General features: G+C 39.7%; 1 protein-coding gene across 1 annotated transcript; it reads right to left on the reverse strand.

The window, feature by feature from the left end:
- Positions 1–7,547: 7,547 nt before the first annotated feature.
- Positions 7,548–10,598, reverse strand: LOC141057212 (uncharacterized). Its single transcript, XM_073553750.1, has 2 exons — positions 10,548–10,598; positions 7,548–9,655 (listed from the first exon to the last, which is right to left on the reverse strand). The coding sequence occupies exon 2, from the start codon at positions 8,819–8,821 to the stop codon at positions 7,712–7,714; it is 1,110 nt and encodes a 369-aa protein (XP_073409851.1). The 5' UTR covers positions 8,822–9,655; positions 10,548–10,598; the 3' UTR covers positions 7,548–7,711.
- Between the last annotated feature and the right edge of the window lie 993 nt (positions 10,599–11,591).

Genomic DNA, 11,591 nt, shown 5'->3' on the forward strand with positions numbered 1-11,591 from the left:
CTATTTTGCAGCTTGCAGCCTTATCCAAGTTCCAGATTTTTGTCTTATGGGAGCGTTTCTCCCTGTAATGCATAGAGAAAAACCGTGTGCACTACCCAAGAAGGTGCCGTGGTAGGATCCCACACCGCATAACATATAATGAAAAACTAGGCACTCAACTTATAGAGAAACTTTTTGATGATTTTTTAATGCAGCCCAAAATAAAACGTTTCGGCCACATCCGGCCTTTATCGATTACAGACTGATTAAGAGTACTGTGGATTCATGGGAATCCTTATTATTAAGGCAGGACACATCTCGGTATATGTGAGCTTGTAGACATGTGGGTACAGTTGCATAAACCCCAGGGGTTAAAAGTCCAAGGGCTTCAATGTGTCCGCATGCCTGTTTGCAAGACGCGGTATTCCACTGTTTGTCTGTACCTGTAATGTAGGATGGACATAGGCCTATGTGTATCCAGGTTGCTGTGGTTTTCACTTTCTTTCAATCCCAGCTCCAATACTGCTCATTATTTCCTCTCCATGTTTTTTCCTTGTTTATAGCTTTTTTTCCTTTATCTTCCCTAAGATTTTATATGCTGCACCACCTCCTGCTATCCCTAACACTGAAAGTAGAGAGAGGGGGAGGAAAGAAAACATAAGAACCAGGACTACTAGCGCTAATAGACTTCTCTCAATTTTGCAAAGTTACTGAGCTGATATAGGACTTACAGATACACTGACACCCTGCAATGTCATAATGGTAGAAAATATTTAATGACTTTTTAGAAAGTTTTAATTTTGCATTTAAGCAAGCAAATGAACAATAAAAATAAATTGTGCATGGAGGTTTACAAAGCCTTTAAGCTTTAGGTAGGAGAATCCTGAAGTCACAAGGAAATATTGGTAACAAATGCAGACCAAAAGAACAATAAAAGTATGACACTTCCAAAGCTGAAAGAACAGTTTACTGTCCAACACTTTGTCAAGGATTCCAAGTTACTGTGAAGGTTTTATTTGATCCTTCCATGCTAGAAGATAATCAATAGCTGTAAGTGGATATTAATTAGCAATATCAGACAGTATATTACATTTTAATGTAAGTAAAGTGGTTTGAAGCTCCAGTAAAATGACAACTATGACCTTATGGGTCTTTGCCAGACCTCCAAATGAAGCACTAAGTATCAGTTCATTCCCCTAGGCAAATAGAGTTAGTACATGCAAACATATTTCTGGGTCAAGGGAGTGCCATGTCTTCTCGGCAGGAGGTATGGTATTACAAAATGCTTCTTTTGTGTAAATGTATTGGTAATGCTTCTGACAGACAGGAAGGATTTAGAGATATTAAAATGGCTGCAAGACAATTTAGAAATGCAAAAGCAACCTACTTTTTCATTATCTATTGCAGATTTATTTTTTGGACGTTTAAAGATACCTATCACTAGTTCGAGGCAGCCATTTTTTACAGAAAGCAATGGGCAGACATAAATTTATATTTTTTTCATATTATCAAATATTAACCTCTTTTGTGGTCACCTCATTCTCAAATATCTTCAGGAAGTTTCCACACAATGGTACATTAAAAAACCATCTTTATTTATAAACATCACAATATTATAATCATAAAAAGATAATTGTAATATAATAATATTATAATATTGTGATATTTATAAATAAAGATGTTTTTTTAATGTACCATTGTGTGGAAACTTCCTGAAGATATTTGAGAATGAGGTGACCACAAAAGAGGTTAATTGTTGTGTCGTGGTACATTTCCCAGTATTAGTTGTTAATAACTGGTTTGGGCATTTTGTGAATATAAATATTATCAAATATGCAGATAACTCTCCTTTATGTCAGGCTAAAGGATCAAACTTCATTGTTATGGGATCCTGAAATACAGACCAGGATTCTAAAACCCTCCGCGGCTTCCCCTAATTGTGAAAGTGTAGGGGGAACCCAGGACTGTAGTCATGGCCAGAGACAATGAAGCATGACACTGTGCCCACCATGCAAAAAGTAAGCAGAACATTTGCGGATGGTACCCATGGTCCGGAGGAGTGGAGACTGTCCTCCGGGCTCTGGGCACCATATCCCTGTAAAAAATAGAATTTAAAATAAAAAATATTGTTATTCTTACCTTCCGGCGTCCCACGCAGCCTTCCCGCCTCTCTCCACGCTCCCGGTCCCAGAAATCCTTTGCGAGAATGACCGCGATGGCGTCCGGTCTCGCGGGATCGCGACATCTCGCGGTCATTCGCGATGATGTCAGAGCGCGACGTCATCGCAAATGACCACGAGACGTCACGATCCCACGAGAACGGATGCCATCGCAGTCATTCTCGCAAAGGATTACTGGGACCGGGAGCAGGAAGAGAGGCGGGAAGGCTGCGCGGGACGCCGGAAGGTAAGAATAACTAGATTTTTATTTTTTTATTATTTTTTTACATCCTATCTTTTACTACTGATGCTGCATAGGCAGCATCAGTAGTAAAAAGTTGGTCACACTCGTCAAACACTATGTTTGACGAGTGTGACCAACCTGTCAATCAGTTTTCCAAGCGATGCTCCAGATCGCTTGGAAAACGCTAGCATTCTGCAAGCTAATTACGTTTGCAAATCGCTAGTTTTTCCATGGGAAAATCACGGGAATTTAAAATGCGATTTTCCCGCGGAATGGAATCCGGAATTCTCACGGTAATTTCCTCGAGAGTTCCGCTACGTGTGAACGTAGCCTAAGAGGAAGGGAAGCAAGCAGGTAATTCTGACTCACCCCTTACAAAAGTGCGAGATCTTGATTATTATTGCCAGATTTTGTGCTTTGAAGTAAACCAGCTCTTGCACATCCTTTACTAATTAGTTATCTAATGGTAAACACGCTAATGATGTTACCGTGATCATTAAATTTCATCATATATATATTAAGAAATAATTTAATTTTGGATTTTTGTTTTTAGAATCCATAGATACAGTGGGGAAAAAAAGTATTTAGTCAGTCAGCAATAGTGCAAGTTCCACCACTTAAAAAGATGAGAGGCGTCTGTAATTTACATCATAGGTAGACCTCAACTATGGGAGACAAACTGAGAAAAAAAATCCAGAAAATCACATTGTCTGTTTTTTTTTCATTTTATTTGCATATTATGGTGGAAAATAAGTATTTGGTCAGAAACAAAATTTCATCTCAATACTTTGTGATATATCCTTTGTTGGCAATGACAGAGGTCAAACGTTTTCTGTAAGTCTTCACAAGGTTGCCACACACTGTTGTTGGTATGTTGGCCCATTCCTCCATGCAGATCTCCTCTAGAGCAGTGATGTTTTTGGCTTTTCGCTTGGCAACACGGACTTTCAACTCCCTCCAAAGGTTTTCTATAGGGTTGAGATCTGGAGACTGGCTAGGCCACTCCAGGACCTTGAAATGCTTCTTATGAAGACACTCCTTCGTTGCCCTGGCGGTGTGCTTTGGATCATTGTCATGTTGAAAGACCCAGCCACGTTTCATCTTCAATGCCCTTGCTGATGGAAGGAGGTTTGCACTCAAAATCTCACGATACATGGCCCCATTCATTCTTTCATGTACCTGGATCAGTCGTCCTGGCCCCTTTGCAGAGAAACAGCCCCAAAGCATGATGTTTCCACCACCATGCTTTACAGTAGGTATGGTGTTTGATGGATGCAACTCAGTATTCTTTTTCCTCCAAACACGACAAGTTGTGTTTCTACCAAACAGTTCCAGTTTGGTTTCATCAGACCATAGGACATTCTCCCAAAACTCCTCTGGATCATCCAAATGCTCTCTAGCAAACTTCAGACGGGCCCGGACATGTACAGGCTTAAGCAGTGGGACACGTCTGGCACTGCAGGATCTGAGTCCATGGTGGCGTAGTGTGTTACTTATGGTAGGCCTTGTTACATTGGTCCCAGCTCTCTGCAGTTCATTCACTAGGTCCCCCCGCGTGGTTCTGGGATTTTTGCTCACCGTTCTTGTGATCATTCTGACCCCACGGGGTGGGATTTTGCGTGGAGCACCAGATCGAGGGAGATTATCAGTGGTCTTGTATGTCTTCCATTTTCTAATTATTGCTCCCACAGTTGATCTCTTCACTCCAAGCTGGTTGGCTATTGCAGATTCAGTCTTCCCAGCCTGGTGCAGGGCTACAATTTTGTTTCTGGTGTCCTTTGACAGCTCTTTTGTCTTCACCATAGTGGAGTTTGGAGTCAGACTGTTTGAGGGTGTGCACAGGTGTCTTTTTATACTGATAACAAGTTTAAACAGGTGCCATTACTACAGGTAATGAGTGGAGGAAAGAGGAGACGCTTAAAGAAGAAGTTACAGGTCTGTGAGAGCCAGAAATCTTGATTGCTTGTTTCTGACCAAATACTTATTTTCCACCATAATATGCAAATAAAATGAAAAAAAAACAGACAATGTGATTTTCTGGATTTTTTTTTCTCAGTTTGTCTCCCATAGTTGAGGTCTACCTATGATGTAAATTACAGACGCCTCTCATCTTTTTAAGTGGTGGAACTTGCACTATTGCTGACTGACTAAATACTTTTTTTCCCCACTGTACATATTACTGATTTATATTGAGTAGTTTTAGAAATGCAAGTGTTACATTTATTTATATAAGATTGGTTAATGCACTCCTGCGTTACCTGAGAACAGGTACGGAGCGACAGAAGTATGTACTAGATGTTACAGGTGCCATTCCAGTAGGGCTGAGCGAATCTTTTGAAACTCCAATTTTTTAGCTTTGCTGAATTTTTCCCAAAGATAAATTTATTGGCAGCTAATCAATTCATGGGGCAGTAAAAGTACTCCAAAGCTCCCAGTTGCATTGAAAAGATGCATATAACACTCTAAGGTCTACAAGACTATATCAAACCTCAATCAAGGTCAATGAATGCAAACCTATTCTTAGTAATAAAAAAGCATGCTCACCACATCTGGCAATGAGTAATCAGGCCGCCGATTGTAAAAAATAGCTGGTTTAATAACACACTGCACTGTCTGACCTTTTATGCTCTTTAAGGCCCCGTCAGACTCAGCGAGATCGCTAGCGATATCGCTTAAGCGTCACCGATTTTGTGACGCAGCAGTGATATTGCTAGCGATATCGCTATGTGTGATACTTACCTCCGACCGGCTCCCCCACTGGCTAACGCTGATCGCGCGAGAACGTCCTGGGCCGTTTCTCGTCAGCCGCTTCCTGCTGGGCTTCCTGCTGGTGCCAACGAGCGACGCGTGGACACGAGTGGGAGGACGTCTTCATCGCCGCGTCTGACAGGTAAGTAATGACCGCCGACCACTGCTGCATCGCTGGTGAGATCTGCCTGTTTGGCAGCTCACTAGCGACCATTTAGCGATGCACCAGCGATCCTGACCGGGTCGTATCATTGTCGCGATCACTGGTGCATCGCTAAATGTGACGGAACCCTTATACTTAAAAAATGGTCCAAAAATTATCTAATTTCTGTGATCAAGCAGACCGATTTGTTGATGTATGCAGATACAGGAGAACTATTGAAATATAAATTAATATACCCCTTTTTATACCCTTTCTAGGGGAAGCATTCTTTTCTATAACTCCTCCACTATTCAACCTATCTCCTGAAGTTTGAGGGAATCCTTAGCCTTATATTCATCTCAGAGATACTAGTATTCAATGTATTTCCCCTGTAAGCCACTATGTAATGTGTATTGTTGTCATCTTTAAGCTTCACTGAAATGATGTGTATAGAAATGTGTATGAAGAGAAAATAACACATATATTGTGCTGTTAAATAATAATAATATATTTTTATTCTGTAACCATTATTATTCATATTTTTTTCTGTTATGCAATCTCTCAATATATCAAATGAAAAAAATAAAAATAGGTAATTGTGGAAAGGTAACAGTGAAACAGAAAAAAAGAATTAGAGATGATTTATTTCAGCTTGGATGGAAAACACCTCTTGTCAGAAAAGGAAAAGAGAAACCTAACAGAGGTTCCATTTTTGGGAAATACATCTGGAAAGGTTCTAAGCCTAGACTCAATTTTAATACTTTATCACTACCGAGAATAAAGGGGGGAATGGGAGTACCTGATCCGCAAAAGTATCACATGGCAGCTGTTCTCTCCATGATCATTGATTGGGCTAGAGACCCCAAATACAAACTCTGGACACAAATAGCAGACACCTCGATGCCAATACCAATCAATACCGTACTCCATGCATCTAAAGAATTTATACATAAATTAAAGATTCCAAATGTGATTTCCAGATATATAGTACACTCTTGGGCTACTCATTCTAAAGCGTTAATACCACTCCCATCACCTCTGGTCAGAGTTATGGATTTACCAGGGCTCTACCTAGACCTGACTAGAAAAAAATTGATTTCCTTCATACGTTGAAAACTGACGTAGATTCACTCCTTGTTAATGGTAACTTCTTACGCATTCAGAATTACAAACCAGATTCTCTGAATATCATTTTAATTTCCTTCACCTTTCCAGACTCAAAAATGCTATAAACTCTTACATGCAGGTAGGACACCGCACTAGCAAACTAACTATTTTTGAAACACTATTAAAGCAACTTAAACAACCTATTGGCGTCTTGCCAAAAATATATCAATCTCTTTTGGTGGATTCAATCCCTGTAAGAAGAGCCTACACACTAAGGTGGGAGGAAGAGCTAGGCCTCAAATTAGAGGACTGGGAAGTAGAACATATATACAAAAATTCATTTGGCCCATCCAAGTGTGTAAGAGTTCAGGAGAATTCATACAAGATAGTCACAATTTGGTACAACACTCCTGAAAAAACACATATGTGGTTTCACAATACCTCCCCAACATGCTGGAGATGCGAAACAGCTAGAGGGTCTTTTTTGCACATTTGGTGGTTATGTGAGAGGATCAAACCATTCTGGAGGAGCACCTTAAAAATTATTTCTAGGGTATGTTTGCTTCCTGAATCTCCCCAACTGAGTCTTGTCTTCCTTAACTGGTCCAGCAGTTTGTCACAGTGCACACATAAGACATTGTTATTATTATTATTTTTAATAGCAGCGACCAAACTGCTAATACCTATAAAATGGCGCACCAAAAATTGTCCAAGTACCTCGGAATGGGTTAATAAAGTTGACCAGCTTTATTATATAGAGGAGATAGCAGCGTATGCATACTTTAACCAAGACAAATTCAGAAGAATCTGGACACCATGGATAACGTACAGGAAATCAAAGGAGTATTTAAGTCTCATGGGGAACCAGGCCTATGGCTAGTCGTGATGAATTCAGGGCTGTGGAGTCGGTAAGCCAAACCTCCGACGCCGACTCCTCAATCTCCCTTACACCGACTCCGACTCCCACATATATTGCTTCTATTCAAGTGAAAAATTTATTGTAGTACAATGTGAACATCAGACACTTAATCATTTTTATTATACAATAATCAAGATATTTAGAACATAATATATTTATTGGAATACAACTTTAGAACACAAAAAAACTAATAAATTGTAAATATCTAATACACTATGTAATATCGATTACATATATAGCACTGTGTAATAAACTATGTAAGTGGCAAAAAACAGTTTTCAACAAAAACATACTAAATAACGTTTGTGCAGTCTATGAATTTCTCCTAAGAAATAGAATTGCCTCCATCAGATCCTCCTTCATAGATGACCTCAAATCTGACCTAATAATTTTAAGGCCAGAGAACAACCTCTCTACACTAACTTGGGTTGGAGGCAAAGCCGTAACCACATGGGAACATCTCTAACAATTTCCAAGTATAAAGGAATTGCCTCATGCACAGTCAGTTTTGATGAACGGTTGAATTTTTCTATTTCTTTGAGAGCAAGTGAAACATTTTGCTGAAATATGGTTAATCTGCTTGCTATAGGAGATGGAATGAAGTCTTTTTCCTTGCGGCAACGCTTTGCCTGCTCCATGTCATCCAAATACCTGTCAAAGTCAAACTCCTCATCTGATGAGGATGAAGATATGGCAGCAGTAGCACTGTCAGGACCCAAGTCCTCTTGCACATGGCAGTCCTCCTGTAGGCCACTCATCCTAACTGCTACCTCAGTCAGAGCTGCTTTTCCTTTAGTAAGCTGTTGATCATCAAGCAGTATACGATGACTTGGGTCCACATAAACAGCTGCCAGAAAAATTTTATTTTCCAATAGCTGTGTCTCTCTCCGTTTCATTGAAGCAGAAATTCTATCTGCGATTAAACCACCTCTTTGGGACAAGCAAAATAGCAAGTTCTTCCCCTCCCTTATGAAAATGCCAGGAGTTAAATCCTCAGCTTGTAATTTTTTAGTCACGGTAAATGGGTGGTTAAGCAATTCCTTCAATTCAGCCACCTGTGTCCATTGAGGGTTTGCCATATCTGTAAGAAACGGTTTTAGTTCAAGCAATCGCTCAATCATTAAATAAGTGCTGCCCCACCGAGTGGCTTGATCAACAATTGCCCCTTTCCCAGCACGTCTCTTCAAGATGGAATCAATTTTAGGGGTTCTGGCGGCAATAGCCAATTTCCTCACTTTTCCAATCAGATTTCCAGCATGTCCCTCTTGCAGACTATCTCTTATTGCCAGCTGCAGCGTGTGCACAACACAACGCATGTAATGAATAGGAAAGTGTTTTGAAGCAGCTTCAACAAGATCATCTATTTCTAAAGTATAATTTTGCTGTTCTTCTGTTGTAATATTTGTTTGTTCCTCAGTTACATGAACAGCACTGTGGCCTTCCATCTCAAACATACTGAATCCTAAATTTTCTTCTAGCTGTTGTTCATTACTCTCATTCATCAGTTTAATTGTACTTATCATGTTTGAAGCATTGTCCGTTACAATAGCAAGAACCTGTTCTTTTTTGAGTTTGTAATCTTGCAGGACTTTTTCCACTAAGGCCTGGAGAAACTGGCTGCTGTGATGAGCTTTAGTATCTTTTACTGCCAATGTCTTGGTAACAATTTCTTTGTTGTCACAAACATATCAAACATTGATGGAAAAATAGTTCACTCTATGACGTGTGCAGGCATCCATTTTAAGAAACATGAAGCGTCTTTTGAGAGTCTTTTTAAGATCTTCCTTTTGTTTAAGGGCTTCTTCAATCACTAATGTTCTAATACTTTCTCTTTCCAGAGAAGCACCAAGTTTGCGGGCCATTTCTCTATTAAGAGCTGTAAAAGCTGGTCATGCAAATAGTGATAATGGTACTCCATCCTTCACAACAAGCTGTATGAGCTGTCTTTTAAACATATCTGCTGTCATTGTTACAGTAACTTTGTCACTTGCAAAATATCTTGTTAATGATGCTTGAGATGCTTTTTCCTCCTCATTTGCCTGGCAGGAAGTGCTGGGCGCAGGTTTCTTGGTGCTGCTGTTATCTTTCTCAGTCACAGCTTTGAAAACTTCTGGGTGGAAGCGTTGTAAATGTCTTTTTAGATTGGAAGCTCTTGTAGGAGCGTTTTTATCACTGCCTGAGTATGTGCTGATTTTGGCATCACAGTATTTGTTTTCCTCTGGGTCACTTGTCATACATTGACACACAAAATATTTTTCATCTTGAGTCTCTGTGACATGCTCAAATTCAGCTAACTTCATGGGGAGCTTCTTAGACATTTTGTAATCATATAAATTCACTCTCAAAATAATTTTGTCCTATAAAATAAAATAATGTATATTATAATTCTAGCAAAAACAGGGAACCATGTACAGTGGGGAAAATAAGAATTTGATACACTGACAATTTTGCATGTTTTCCCACCTACAAAGAATAGAGAGGTCTACAATTGTACAATTCACCTGTGAGAGACAGACTAAAAAAATCCAGAAAATCACATTGTATGATTTAAATAATATGCATTTTATTGAATGAAATACGTATTTGATACAATAGAAAAACAGAACTTAATATTTGGTACAGAAACCTTTGTTTGCAATTACAGAGGTCAGACATTTCCTGTAGATTCTGTTTCTCTCAGTTGAAGTGTACCTATGATTAAAAATTTCAGACCTCTCCATTCTTTGTACAGTAGGTGGGAATCGACAGTGTATCAAATACATACTTTTCCCCGCTGTATAATTTTAGATAGACATAAAACAAACTTTGCATAAATCAATAGTACAGATGACAAATATAAAGTTTGCAAAATATGTTATTAGATAGCTTTACTTTGAATTTCCAAGGCTTTTCTTATTAGGGTACAGCTCACTAAATGCTTCACAGTCTATGAAGAGGAAAGGAGGGAGAGAGCAAGTTTGTTGTGTATCATACTCCAGGAACAAAGAAACTGATAACAGAGCTAATAACTTGATGTTTTGGCTTCAATACCTATACAAGTCCTCATATAAGTCCTGATCAATCCTGTTGCTGTATTTTCCCTGTATATTGTATGTATATTGTATAAAAGCTAGCTTCCCAAAAGTATATGAGCTCAAAGAAAAAACTAACAAGCACCAAACAAGCATACAGAGAGAACATACAGTATACTGGACTATTGATTTATGCACAGTTTATTGAAAGTTTAAATATGCTTTAAGAAGTAAATACCTTAATCTTGTTAGTCTGTTCACTCTGGCAATTCTTCTGCGATAAGTGCCTTCCTTCTTTCTGAATTTGTTTACTTGTCTGTGTTGTACCCTTGTCTGTAGAGGAGGAGCTTCACTGGTGCTAGAGTTCACCACTGACACCTCAGCTGCTGCGAACCTCATACTGCACACCCCTACACTTGAAAATAAAGCCTGCACCTTAAGAAGATGCGGTGAATGCAGTCTATTTATTCCAACTATCAATTGATGTTGATGTGTTACTGAAGACGAGCAATGCCTGTCCTGGGTGTCCTTTTGGGCAGCTATGAGGTGTACCTGACTGGTGCTAAAAAAAAGAGTGCTAAGGGGGTTTTACACCAATTTTGTGACGTTATAGCGATATCTCTAGCGATTTCGCTATGTGTGATACTTTCCTCCGACCGGCTCCCCCACTGTCCATCGCTGATCACGCGAGAATGTCCGGCTCCATTTCTCGTCGTCTGCTTCCTGCTGGCGCCGACGAGCGACGCGTGGAGGTGGGCGGGAGGACGTCAGGATCGCTGTGTGTGAAAGGTGAGTATTGTGCGCTGCATCGCTGCTGCATCGCTGTGAGATCTGCCTGTGTGACAGCTCACTAGCAATCATTTAGCGATGCACCAGCGATCCTGACCGGGTCGGATCGCTGGTGCATCGCTAAATGTAAAGGGGCCTTTAGTCTCTGTGCTATCCGGCTTTCATTGGTTTTGGTACAGATAAGATATGGACAGACAGATGTGGATAAATGGATGGAGCAGATTTCTAATCTGCTTTTGCTATTGAAAACATTATGAGCTCAAAAACTTTTCAGGTGATGCAGTTTTTTAAAAATCTGATCTGCTTTTGCAGCTGAAAAACATATCCTCAAAAAACGCAGCAAAAACGCCGTGTGTGAATGTAGCCTTAGATCAGGAATAGAACAGCCATTTAAAGGACATTTCAGAACTCTCCCAAATTCCTATGAAAAAATATTCAGCACATTCTGCATTGAATTACTGTACCCAATTTATTATATATTTTAGGAGTCGGT

This window comes from Dendrobates tinctorius, unplaced genomic scaffold, assembly GCF_039654945.1.
Source record: "Dendrobates tinctorius isolate UK_male_01 unplaced genomic scaffold, ASM3965494v1 ptg000203l, whole genome shotgun sequence".
Classification (NCBI taxonomy): Eukaryota; Metazoa; Chordata; class Amphibia; order Anura; family Dendrobatidae; genus Dendrobates; species Dendrobates tinctorius.